The 13,111-nt window shown below is 38.8% G+C and overlaps 1 protein-coding gene across 1 annotated transcript; it reads right to left on the bottom strand.

Annotated features, from left to right (window-relative positions):
- Window positions 1-571: 571 nt before the first annotated feature.
- On the bottom strand, window positions 572-9,759 carry Esm1 (endothelial cell specific molecule 1). Its single transcript, XM_042690846.1, has 3 exons — window positions 9,124-9,759; window positions 5,345-5,497; window positions 572-2,084 (listed from the first exon to the last, which is right to left on the bottom strand). Exons 1-3 carry the CDS (start codon window positions 9,422-9,424, stop codon window positions 1,984-1,986), a joined length of 555 nt encoding a protein of 184 aa, XP_042546780.1. The 5' UTR covers window positions 9,425-9,759; the 3' UTR covers window positions 572-1,983.
- Window positions 9,760-13,111: the final 3,352 nt, after the last annotated feature.

Raw genomic sequence — 13,111 nt, 5'->3', positions numbered from 1 at the left:
TGTGCAGCTACTGGGACTTGAACTCATGGCCTGTAGTCTCACTCAGCTTTTTCTTCTCACAACTGGTGCTCTACCTTTTGAGCAATGTCTACAGTTCTAGCTTTTTGTTGGTTAATCAGAGGTAAAGAGACTCTTGGATTTGTCTGCCAAGGCTCATTTTGAATCAAGATCCTCAGATCTTAGCTTCCTCAGTAGACAAGATTACAGGCATGAGTATTGGCACTAGGCTCTGTGCTTGTAAAAATTAAAAAGCTACAAAACAGGGCTGGAAATGTGGCTTGGTGGTAGAGTGCTTGCCTTGCATGCATGAAGCTCTGGGTTCAATTCCTCAGTACCATATAAGCAAAAAAGCCAGAAGTGGCGCTGTGGCTCAGGGGTAAAGTGCTAGCCTTAAGCAAAAGAAACTCAGGGACAGTGCCAAGGCCCTGTGTTCATTTTAGTCCCTTGTTCAGATGGAAGAAATCTCTGTAGCCGAAGCCTCAATTGAAGAGCTTGTCCTTTAATACCATAGAAGAGTTCTTATTGGCCAAATGACTAATAAGATATAATGGGTTAATAAAAATCAGTCAACATGGGATACATATCATTTTTATTGAACAATAATAAATTTGTTCTTTTAAAACAAAACTTAACAGCTTATTCCGCTTACATTCAAAGACCCTCCTTCCCAATACACATTCATGACTCTGTTGGCAAACTTCAAGAATAAAATACAAGTACATAGTGAAATAATTCTTAAATAAGTTCCTCACTGCAAATAAAATTACTTCTGTGAATATTTCCAAAAAGATCTAGTACAACAGCCCTATTTGCACTGAGATTTCCCCCCAAGCATATTGCTAATTCCACTTGCCAATCAAGTTTGAAAGAAAAAAATGTGAAAATGAACTCTATGTTAAAGTTGACATGCTTCCTGCTGAAAATAAACTCTTCTTTCTCACACTTGCCAAAAATCTATTTTCTGTTTGCAACCTGAAATTATCTATGTCATGGAATTTATGTTTCAATATTTCCCCTGTTGTTTATGTTTTTGACTTTTTTTAATCCAAGAGTGACTCAAATTTTCCATTCTGCTTATTATTGTTGATTATGATTACCATAACTATCAATAACAAATTAATCATGCCTCAGATGTTTGAAAACCTTATAGAGTTAGTGACACCTTTATTCTGACCACATAATAAACAAATATTAGGTTCATTTCCTCAAGAGGATGACGTGTTCTAACATAGTTGTTTACAAAAATACGTATATACCTTCATTCTGCCCACCCCCCACCTCAGGCAAAATACTTCCAGTCCTAGATGAGAGACAGTATTCTTTCTTTAAACAGTGGTGTGGATGGGTACATTTGCCCTCCCCAACAAACACAACTAAGGAATGGGGGTAACCTGAGAACTTCATGACCAGCCCTTGAAAAATTCCATTCAAGCTGAATTCAAGACTTGCTCAAACTCCCATAGGCTTCGAACATCCCACTTCCTGCAGTTCTTTTTGTTTTTTCCCTTTTCCCTAAAGGATTTTAGAAATTAAATTCTACTGAAGCTACCACAAGGAATAGCTAAATGTTATACTAGCTCGCCCTTCCCCCACCCTCCTCTCTCTTGCTCCTGACTTCTTCCACCCCATCCCCACATTAATGCACATCCAAGTCAAAGAACACTGAGATTCCATGTGGTTTCAGTTTCCACAAGCTTCCTCCTTGACTTGACTCCACAGATTATCTAAATTGCATGTTTCGTTTTTCTGTATTACTATACACACACATTTCACAAATCTATATGCATTCGAAATATTTAACAGACAAATATCTAAAAGGGTTCAGTCTTATGCATTTTATAGATTTTTAAGTAGCCTACTATTTTTTTCTGGATTCACTCACATTTGCTCTCCAAAAATTACATGTCCATATGCCTTAACTAGACATTGGCTGAGTGTTGAACAATCACTAACATGGAGCCTCCTCTTGGAACTTCCACAGGATCAGCGGGGATTTAGCCATTTTGTTCCTGGAGACTGAGCAGTCTTCTCTTTCACAAGTTCTTCTCTCACAGCATTGCCATCTCCAGAAGCCATGTCACGCTCTGAAATTAGAAGAACACAAAATGTGTCCTAAAGCTTATCACTTGAAGATTGATCTAGCCATTTCTTTTGTCTTCTGTTTTCAGTGGAATTTTAAATAAAATCTTTAATAGAATCAAAATTCTATGCTTATGGTATTGAACTGCTCTGTATCAGTTAGCACCTCTTCTTGCCTTATTTTCTTTATATCCCTATCATCACCCGCTTTTATCTTATACATGTATTTTTCGTTCTCTATGATATTTCACCCTACCACAGGAATTCCAGGTCCATCAAAGTAAGGACTTTCTTCATTCACTGGTATGTCTCCAGCACTTGTAACAGTACCTAGAACACAGTAGACACTGAAATACTGTAAAGATAGGTCTCTAATAATATTTTTTCTTTTTCTTTTTTCTTTAATAATAGTTTAATGCTAACTAGTATAGAAGAGAGATTCACTTGTGAGTATGACTCCAGAAGGCAGATCAAAGGGTAAAACTTTAATTTTAAAAAAAAGTCCTTGATTTTTATACAAAAAAAATGTGTAGCATTAGAATCTTCTAAGATGAGATTCTCTGATTCCAAGAGTAGTAAGCTGTGCTTGCTTAGTAAGACGTGTACGCCCTAAAGTGAGATGCTACAACACAAATGTAGCAGCCTGGCTGGCAAATTCTTTTGAATTTACCAAATATGCCAGACCTTGCTTCTCATTCACCTCACTAAAAATACGGCTTGTGAATGGGAATTCTCCCAGACTTGGAACAATGACTACAAATTCATTCATTCATTCATTAAAAATAACAGGATGCCTAAGGCCAGAAAGCCCACCTGATGTGAGTGTTGAAACCAATGACAAGTAGAATTTGAAGAAGACAGCCTCATGCAAGGAACCTCGTATGGAAAGGACTTCTGGGATAGCCTGTGTTGAACCTTGGAGCTGCCTGATCTCTTCTCAAAGAGGAAAGGGAGGGCAAAAGGCTCGTGCAGACATGGTAAGAAGCCTGTGGCAGGACTGAGAAGCTAAACTCCTGCCTGGAAACTCTAGTACATGAACCCTGAAAACAAGAAGGGAGCCCCTACCAGCCTTCCCACATATCTCTAGAAAGTTCTTCCCTCCATCCTGAACCTAGTATTTATCAAGATCAATACTAGTAAAAGCAGGCACGAGTGGCTCATACCAGTATCTTAACTACTCAGGGCTGAGATCTGAGGATCCTGGTCCAGCCTGGACAGAAAAGACTGTGCAACTCTTATCTCCAATTGACCAGAAAAAAAGCCAGAAACAGAGGTATGGCTCAAGTTTTAGAGCACCAACGTTAAGAGGAAAAAGCCAAGTAAGAGTATGAAACCCTGAGTTCAAGCCCAGTACTGGCATTAAAAAAATACACTAATAATAATATTTTAAATACTGTGAAAAGGGATAAAATTTAACTATTTCATCTATAAATTTCTAATAAAAATCTCAATACCAAATTCTAGTATAGAAATAATTTGTGTAAAAACCAACCAGGAAGGAATCCAAAGAGTAGCCAAGATATCAAATATTCATGAAGTTATATATCTAGTGGGTTAAAAGTTTGAGTTGGGAAAGGAAATTGAGACACCATTTTAGTTATATTAAATAGAGCTACTGTTGACAGAAGGAACATTCAATGAATAATAAAACATGTCTATTTACTTTGTAATGCAAGGGTGAAACCAGAAAGTATTAATGTTTCTAAATTTTTGTTGCTCTCTGTGACCTCAATCACACACACATACACAAAAAAAGCCTTTAGCATTTAACAAGATAATTTTTAGAAGTGCAAAAGAGAGCAATGGGTGAAGGCAGAGCAATACAGATGGAGTGAATTTGATCAAAGCACATTGCAGAAATGTTGTAAACATCCCAGTGAAGCCCCTTTGAATAATTACTTCATACTAATGGAAATTTTTTAATAGTTTTCATTTCAATTTAATGTCTAAGAGCATAGCCTTCCTTAACTGACAGTTCAGTTCAAAGTAAAATATTTGAATGTAGCACTGGAAAAATAAGTACATTTGCCCAATATTTCACATTTTAACTAATTTAAAGTGCAAAAGACTAGAAACAAAATGGATTAGGATGACTATTTCTATCTGGGGAAAGGCATATAGCTTATTAATATTAGTTAGCAACTGTTATCAATAAACACTGAGGGTGTGGGGAAGCTGAAAATGTTTAATTAATTTTTCAACTTAATATAATTTTATATATATATATATATATATATCTGGGGTACAATGTTATACTTTGATGTATGCATCTATTAGAAAATAATTAAATCAAATTCATTAACAGATCCATAGCTTCACATACCACTTTCAGTGGTAAAACTATTTTAAATCTATTCATCAATTTTGAAATACATAGATTTTTTTTTTTTTTTTTTTTTTGCCGTTCTCTGGGCCTGAGCGCTGTTCCCTGGGCTCCTTTTGCTCCAGGCTAGTGGTCTAGCACTTGAGCCACAATGCCTCTTCTGGCTTTTTCTGTGATTAATTGGAGCATAAAACATTTTTGTTCATCATAGTCACCATTTTGTGCATTGGAGGAATAAGTTTTAGTGGCTTTATACACATTTATTTTGACATGCTGTTCGAAAGGAGTTTCTTTGCACTTTTGTTTTCTAAGGGCCTCATGACTTAGAAACAAGATAATCAAGTATTTGCAGAGCACCCTCCCACAGACTGTGTATTCCTCACACCCTCACAAACCTGAGTAAGAAACACACAGAGAGCGCCAGCAGGATGTGAATATTACTGCAATTTCATTCATTCCCTGAGTTGAAATCACAGCTACTATTTATCTCCTCCAAAATCCACCCAAACACATGCTTGAAATTATTCCATTTAAAAACATGCTCTGTATTTTTTTATCATAGCTCTTAAACTTTATCCAACAAATTCCTCATCATACTTTTTTCTCTGTGGAATTGGGAGAGAAATAGTTTTGTCTAGTAAGCATATAAAGCAGATCACTGAAGAATTTAAAGAACTAGCATATCTCAGTTGTTTCTGTCTTCTGCATCTGACCTGGGTAAACGTTATGAGGAATGACAGCATATACTACTCAAGATGATTAGTAGAATCAATTTGGAAAACAGCAACAGTAACTAAACTCAACTACCACCCACCTTTCTCCAGAGGAAAACAAAAGAAGCAAGATCATCCAAACCAACATCTTATTCTGCTTGCTAATATTTTGTAAATTACTACTAATATTTTGTAAGTTTTACAAAGTTAAACCACAATGAGCTCTTACCTGTGTGAGAGACAAATCTCCTGCTGGAAGATTTGGCTGTTGAATACTGGAAGAAGGGAAATTTCAGACATTTTCCTGTCACTCTGTCACAGATACCGGACTGGCAGTTGCAGGTCTCCTTGCATTCTATCCCAAAGGTGCCGTAGGGGCAATCTGAGGGCAGAGAAAGAAGTTAGTGAGGAATGTGTTGCACAATAACTTCCATCCCTGCAGTCCTCAGTGATAACCTTTGGATTTGAACCAATCTCACAGATCTTGAAACAAAATCTGCTTCTCAAAAGCCAAGATTTTGCCTCATTCCTGTAATTCCATGCTTGATACATAAGTAGGAGGCCAGCGCGGGTAAAAGTGTGAGACATTACCAAAAAGATAATTAAAATCATAAAAGAGAAGGAAGGTGGCTCAAGTGGTAGAATGCTTGCCTAGTAAGAATGAGGCACTGAGTTCAAATCTTAGTACAAAAAAAAATAGTTCTTGAAAGTTAAAAGTCTGCATCATAAATGTGAAGTAACACATTCAGGCAAGATAATGAACATCTCAGGCTTGGTGTCAAGCTTTTAAGTTTAGCTGAGGACAGCAATTCATAACCAATCTCCTTGAATAAATCTTATTTCTGCTTAGTTGATGCTACAGGTTACAATAAACATAGTTAATTGAACAGAATATAAATTAACTCCTCAAAATATATATGCATCAGTCATCAAAGAGTTTCACGGAGTTGATGCTGTCTGAATCTACCATAATCACAGTGTACTATTTTTAAAGGTATACTAAAAGGCTTTGAAATAACCAAGGCTAAGACAGCTGACATCCCAGCCCACCATGAAGCAATCAATTCTCAATCTTTTCCAATCTTTGTATGGTCCCTTATCTGTTAAAACAGCAGTGCAAGCTGGGCATAGATCCATATGCCTATAATCCCAGACTCTCAGAAGATAGAGGCAGACAAATCATCAATTCAAGATGAGCCTGGACAAAGTACAAAATCTGGGTGTGACTCAAGTGGTAGAGCACTTGCCTAGCAAGACCTTGAGTTCAACTCTCAGAATTACAAAACGAAACAAAACAACAAAACCAACATAACAGTAAAAGATGCTAAATGAACAAGAAATGTCAGGGTTTGCCTACCTACCAAGAACTCCTCGAAGCTTTTACAACATACATGGTTTCATTCTTACACTAAAGACTAAAACTCACTGCATTGTAATAAAGAAGACAACGCCTTTTATTAAAAAGCTGTAGTTTTTATAACACAAATAGTATCTGATTAACTAGGCTTTGAAAACCAGCAGAATGGATGTGTAATGTTTATTCCCTGGGATGGGAATAACCTTGTAAGTGTATAGTCATACATGAATAAAGAAACAAGTTGTGTAGCACCTGAGCTCCACCAACCCAAGACAAGATGGAACAATCAAGATGGAAAGATTTAGGATTGCTCTTCTGGACATTTGTCAGAAGACAGAGGCCTCTACTTTTGTAAACTGTCTAGTCTTCTGAGAAAAGGAGTTACTGAAAGGGATCCTGGAAAAGCCTAGAGCAGGAAAGCACTCAGTACTATGATTTGACTGTGTCTGTTGTGTTACATAAAAATGAAAACCTCAACCAAATATCCAGTGACACTTCTAACGTAGCTCCTGAGATATAGAAGCGTGCTGGGCATCTAGCAAATGTTCAGTAAATTGTTGGTTGGTTGGCTGATTGTATCAGAGCAACACAGTGACAAGCATCTGACTATTTAGAAAACAGTTGCTGAGCTGCCAAAGTTTAATGTTTTCATATGGGTATTCTATTTTCAAAAATGCTGAACAAGAGGAAGATCTCTTCCTAGGCTCTCCAATCTCATTATTTCCAGGGGGAAAAAAGGTTTGAAACTATATTTATTGTCAGTCTGAAGGATGCCACAAAGGGCAACCCAAAATACATTTTCTTTTTTTTGGGGGGGGGGGAGGGGTCCGGTCGTGGGGCCTGAACTCTGGGCCTGGGCGCTGTCCCTCAGCTCTTCAGCTCAAGGCTAGCACTCTACCACTTGAGCCACACCGCCACTTCCGGCTTTTTTCTTTTTTGCTTATGTGGTGCTGAGGAATCGAACCCAGGGCCTTGAGCATGCAAGGCAAGCGCTCTACCACTGAGCCACCTTCCCAGCCCCCAAAATACATTTTCTAATGTGCCACATTAACATCTGCCTCAATCATTGAGTAGACTACTAGAGTACTAAAATCCCCAGGGACTCGATAAATTGATTCCTAGGTAATGGTGCTTTGTGATCATATCAGTAAAGTCATTTTTATCCCAAGAGAAAAAGCAATCCACTGTGCTGCTCATATCCACAAGAGTGTCAACCACATCCTCGCTCGTTTTCTTATGGGAGGAACTGCTTTCTTGGCTGATAATCCCTGTAATTTACAAAAATACAGACCCTGTTCCATTGAAAGAAATGTGTGTATGTTCAGCAAAGAAAAGTGTACTGAGTATGGCACCACTTTATTGATTATAAGCAAAAACTAAGCAAAATATAAAATTCTCCTAATTCTCTTATTTCCTAACCTCTCATAGATTTTACATATTAAAGATGATTCACTTATAATTTATTTTCTAAAAGAATTGGTGAGATTCATTAAACATGATTACCATTCATAGAAGAATACAGTTTATTAAGCATATAAGATATCAGAGTTAGAAGTTTTACATAGTTGTTCTCATTTTGATAGCTTCTTTCTATTATACATAGAAGCATGTTTTGCACATTAATACTATCTTTTAGTGATTAGATTGTAGGGTCCCTATGTATGGAGGTTTCGTGTGTGTGTGTGTGTGTGTGTGTGTGTGTGTGTGTGTGTGTGTGTCTGTGTGTCTGTGTGTCTGTGTGTCTGTGTGTCTGTGTGTGTCTGTGTGTCTGTGTGCATAACCAGTACTGGGGCTTGAACTCAAGGTGTAGATGCTGTCCCATAGCTTTTTTTCCTTAAGTCTGGTGCTTTACCACTTGAGCCAAAGCTCCACTTTCATGGGGTATTTTTAATCACCATTCTTTAAATTCTAGACATTTTTTCTACGTTAAACATTCCAAATGATAGTCACTTTGAATAAACACTTCAAAAGATTACCTGCATCATTTATCTGCAATTTCAACCTTATGATATTTTTCTTTAAATCTATAAAGCAGTCAAACATTCTTTAAAGACCTCTGATTTTACTTTCTCTGCTATTTCTGCTTGTCTTACACTATCTACAATTTTTCTGATAATCAGTAGGATTTGTAAGTTATCTGATTAGATTACTTAAGCCCACCGTATACCATAAAGTACAATAGTGTTCTTCAGAAAGACTTAATCGTAAAAGAAGCCCTCTGTCTTGTGGATCCTTTCAAGATCAAAGCCTTATTAGATCTAGGAGCTGGAAATCACTGCCAGGGGTGACCGAGAGAGAATCAACCTCTATGATCACTGCATTGTAGAGGAAAGGGCAACTACCTATTGCTAACAGATTACCTATTAAGTTGGTAAAGTTTGCTAGAAAAGGAGGCAACGCACTCTTGTATTGCAACTTTCTGAAATCTTCTAAACCTAATGGGTGGAATGCTGCTTTCTTCCTGTGCCTTCCTGCAGGCTAGCTTTAGGGGCTGTTTGCAGAACTTGCCTCCTCTGTCTACCTGGGATATAACGTGCATGGGTATGTTTCCCCTGGCAGTCCTGAGAACAAAGCCACCTCACCTCCCAAGCTGGCAAAAATAAAGCCCTAAGAGAACTCTGGACAGGGAAAAGCAAGAGATCACTGTTTACCTTTGCAGATACCAAACTCGTCACCAAAATCATCCTCCTCACTGTAAAACTGACACCTCAGCCCGGGGCCACACTTGACTCCATCCATGCCTGAGACTGTGCGATAGCAGGTTTCTCCCAGACCTGCAGCGCACACCTGGCAGCAGCCACAGTCATCCAGCACTGTCCTCTTGCAGCGCAGGCTGCTTCTGCACTGGCTGCCGTCACAGTGATCTGGGCAATCCACCGCATACTTGGTGCTCCAGGCCATGGCCAGGTGAGCAGGGACAAGGAACGTGGTCAGCAGCAAGAAGCTCTTCATGTTTCCCAGCTGGCTCGGGCTCGGCTCCCTGCCGTGTGGTCTTTGCTGGTGAAAAGCAGCTGTCCAAAGTGGTAGCTAAGCCTCTGCCTACACGTTTAGGAGTTTTATACACTGGGTTGCCCGCATGCTTCCCCGTCATCAATTTCCTCAAGCCAGCGGCAGCTCTGTCCTTCTGCCAGCCACTCTTGTTTTAGTTTATGAAATCCAGGATGAAGGCTGGATTAACACGTTGCTGCCATCCAGGAATTGAAAAAGCCCAAGCTGATGTCATCTGTTATGTTTAGATGGTTGTTTTGCATGAGGGCTGAAAACCTCGCTCACATCCGTCTCAAGGGCTCAAGGACGTCTGTGAAGGGGGAATAAAGAAGGTCGCATACCTCCCTTCAGGACAGGAATTGTTCTGACACCAGGCATATCACTTGGGGTGTAGCTTTGTCTCCCAAGCCCCTGGAGTCAGGAAGAAAATGATATTGATATGAATCATCAAGACTGAAGAAGCTTCTGCAAAAAAAAAAAGTTTAATAATAATAACTACTATTATTATAAGCATTTGGTATTTCCCCTCAATAAATAGCTATGAGATCATCTGGGAGAAGAAAGGGTTATATTGTGCCTTTTCAATACTTAGAAAAAGGAAAATATTTTGAGAGGGTTGTTTCTTATTTTAAGACCTTCCTTCCTTCCACCCTTCTCCTGAAGCATTCCAGGTCACATATATTTAAGTCTAATAGCTGTGTTTCTAGTAAGGTATGGGATCTACAGCTGAGAATTTCCTTTAAAATCAATATTTAAAATACACAAAAGAGGTAAGGTCCCACAGGCACTGTTTCTTGGTACTCGATTCTGGAAAAACTTATCAGTTGGACTTCTCTAGACTTAGGATTCCCTGAGGAGAAGGCTCATCCATCACTGAGTCTGACTATCCAATGACCAAGTCCATTCATAGCCCTTCCCTCACCTCCTGGCTTCTATCAGAGCCTTACTAAAAGTCGCCAAGCAAGGCAGCCAGCCCAAGGAAACAAGCAAGCCAGCAGGGAAATAGGAACATAGCCCTTCTGAAAGGCAAGTCATGTCAAAGGGAAAACACTACCCATCAGGAGACAAGGTTTTTATGCTATAAAGAATCACAAGGCATAGATCCCACAGGGAAAAACAGAACAGTCCTCTACAAATACAGACTGGGCCAGGACTTACTAAGCAAGATTTGTGGTCCAGAGAGAACAAGATAAAAGAGAAGAGAGAGGGGCTCCCACACCAACCATGTGTTAGAGTCTAAGGCTCATTTGTCAAAATAAAAACAAACCCACCATCATGTGGTAAATTAACAGCCCAGCAAAATAGGAAAGTCGTGGTCTATCACAAAGTCGTTGTGGGAAATCCATAGGACTCAGCTGCTTTGGTTGAGAATTGATGGTACATTTGACCTCTGAAATTCTTGTGTATTCTGACAGTTGAGATGTAGAGGTTATTGGAAATACCTTGATGAGGGACCTTTGTAACTATGATTAAAGGGGATGGCGGGAATAGATGCCAAAGGGTAAGTAGCTGAGGAAGTGAGAAATGACGGCAAGGTTTTGACTTCCAAATTCCCAAATTTTCCATGATAGTCTAATTTAGAATGCTCTATATTCATCTCTCCAGAAGGAACATATAGTTAACAGGTAGAACCTTGATTCACTGCTTTAATAATGGAGAACACATTAAATTTTACAAATATGTCTCTGAAACATTTTCATATATGAACTCATTTGCTCCAGACCATAATATTTTGATGTAGTTACTATCATCCTATCATATAATTTTTTTTGTCAGCCATGGGGCTTGAACTCAGGGCCTAGGTGCTGTCCCTGAGTCTCTTTGCGCTAAAGGCTAGCACTCTACCACTTGAGCCACAGGGCCAATTCCAGCTTTTTTTTTTTTTGTCGGTCATGGGGCTTGAACTCTGGGCTTGGGCACTGTCCCTGCACTCTTCAGCTCAAGGCAAGCACTCTACCACTTGAACCAAAGTGCCACTTCCTATTTTCTAGTGGTTTATTGGAGATAAAGAGTCTCAAGGCCTTTCTTGCCCATGATCCTCAGATCTCAGCCTCCTGAGTAGCTAGGATTATAGGCATGAACCACTGGCACTCAGCTAACATATCTATTTTTAAATGAAGAAGCAGTCAAGAAGAGGTTAATTTGCCCATTTCCCATAATGTCAAAATGTGATTTGATTCACAAATCTGATGTCAAAGCCACACATTCTGTTGCTCCTTGCAACACAATTACATTTCTTTGGCCAGTGGTTCCAGGCTGACCCTGAAAAAGGCTTCAAAATTTTTCAAAAGAGACTAATCAATGGTAATAGTGGTTAATAATAACACCTATCCTTTTCAGAGATCTTGCTTTTGACTTGATACTATATTCAGCACTTTACTATGTTAAGCACTTTCCATAGACTGTCACATTTAACTTTTCAAATAACATTACGAGCTAGGTATTATTCCTCTCTCTATCTTAGATATGAGAAAACTAAGGCCTAGAGAAGTTAACTCATCCAACATCACATGTAGGAAATGGTATAAGCAAGACTCTAGCCCTAGGACAAATGGGGCTCCAAAGACTAGAATAAGGATTTTGAAAAAAAAATCTATACAGGAGATAAACAAGTAACCAAGTTAAGAGTAGTGGTGAGCTACACCAAGCGTAATTCAGAAGGCATAGAGTGGACTCATTCATCTGAACTGCAAACAAGCCATGAATATTTCCCAAATGGTAGACAAAGACTAACATTGTTTTAGTAAAAGAAAAACAGAGTTGTACACTAAAGGTAATAAATCCATAAGCGTAAGCCAAACACAGTACATGAAAGAGAGCAGAAAACAGGATCCATCTATGTATGGAACCATCATCAGGGTTCATCAATGGTGGAACTATCTCAACACTTAGTACCTAATGCCTCATTTTGTATGTGGAGGAGGGAGACAGAAATTCTTTCCAAGACCCAACAAAATCCATTATTCCCAGCACAATTACTAAAAAATCTTTTTTTCTAGTAATATTCCCATCTTCCCTAAGTTTCTTTCTTTTTTGGGCGGGGAGATCTGGTCATGGGGCCTGAACTCTGGGCCTGCGCACTGTCCTTCAGCTCTTTAGCTCAAGGCTAGCGCTCTATTTTTGTTTATACGGTGCTGAAGAATCGAACCCAGGGCCTCATGTATGCAAGGCAAGCACTCTGCCACTGAGCCACCTTCCCAGCCCTCTTCCCTAACTTTCTAATAAGGAAAGTTAGCAATGAAGAAACCAGAATGTAATTAGCTAATTTTAATCTGCAGCTCAGGAAAAAAGTTAAGGTAAAGGCAAAGATGATGACACTGAGAGAGTGAAGTGCGCCTGACTGGCTTTGTGTTAGAAGCCGGCACCTCTAACTTTGCTTTACCTATGCATCACTTACCAAATCAAAGAATGACACAGGACACACCTTCACTATTCCAAAAATGAAAGTTCAAGCTACAGTGGATCAAAACAAACCATCTGTCTCTAGACACAAAAGATATAGCTAGTGATTACTGAAATGGGACTGAAGTGATATGAACAAAGTGTTAGTTTAACCCAGTACACTATGCACTTTTTAAGTAGAATTGTGACTGATTTTTTTATCTCAATTCTTAAATTTTTCTTTAATTTTCCTTAAACTCTATACTGCTA

Source organism: Dipodomys spectabilis, unplaced genomic scaffold, assembly GCF_019054845.1.
Source record: "Dipodomys spectabilis isolate Male_0828 unplaced genomic scaffold, ASM1905484v1 ptg000140l, whole genome shotgun sequence".
In the NCBI taxonomy this organism is placed as follows: Eukaryota; Metazoa; Chordata; class Mammalia; order Rodentia; family Heteromyidae; genus Dipodomys; species Dipodomys spectabilis.
The sequence above is the reverse complement of the archived record's forward strand: the minus strand, read 5'-3'. Positions and strand labels throughout refer to the sequence as shown.

Excerpts from the sequence above, each read along its gene's own strand:
- Esm1 (XM_042690846.1), bottom strand. The coding sequence starts at position 9,424 with ATGAAGAGCTTCTTGCTGCTGACCACGTTCCTTGTCCCTGCTCACCTG. Across the intron at positions 5,498-9,123 it reads CGAGTTTGGTATCTGCAAAG|ATTGCCCCTACGGCACCTTT; the intron begins GTAAACAGTGAT and ends CTCTGCCCTCAG. Across the intron at positions 2,085-5,344 it reads GAGATTTGTCTCTCACACAG|AGCGTGACATGGCTTCTGGA; the intron begins GTAAGAGCTCAT and ends TTCTAATTTCAG.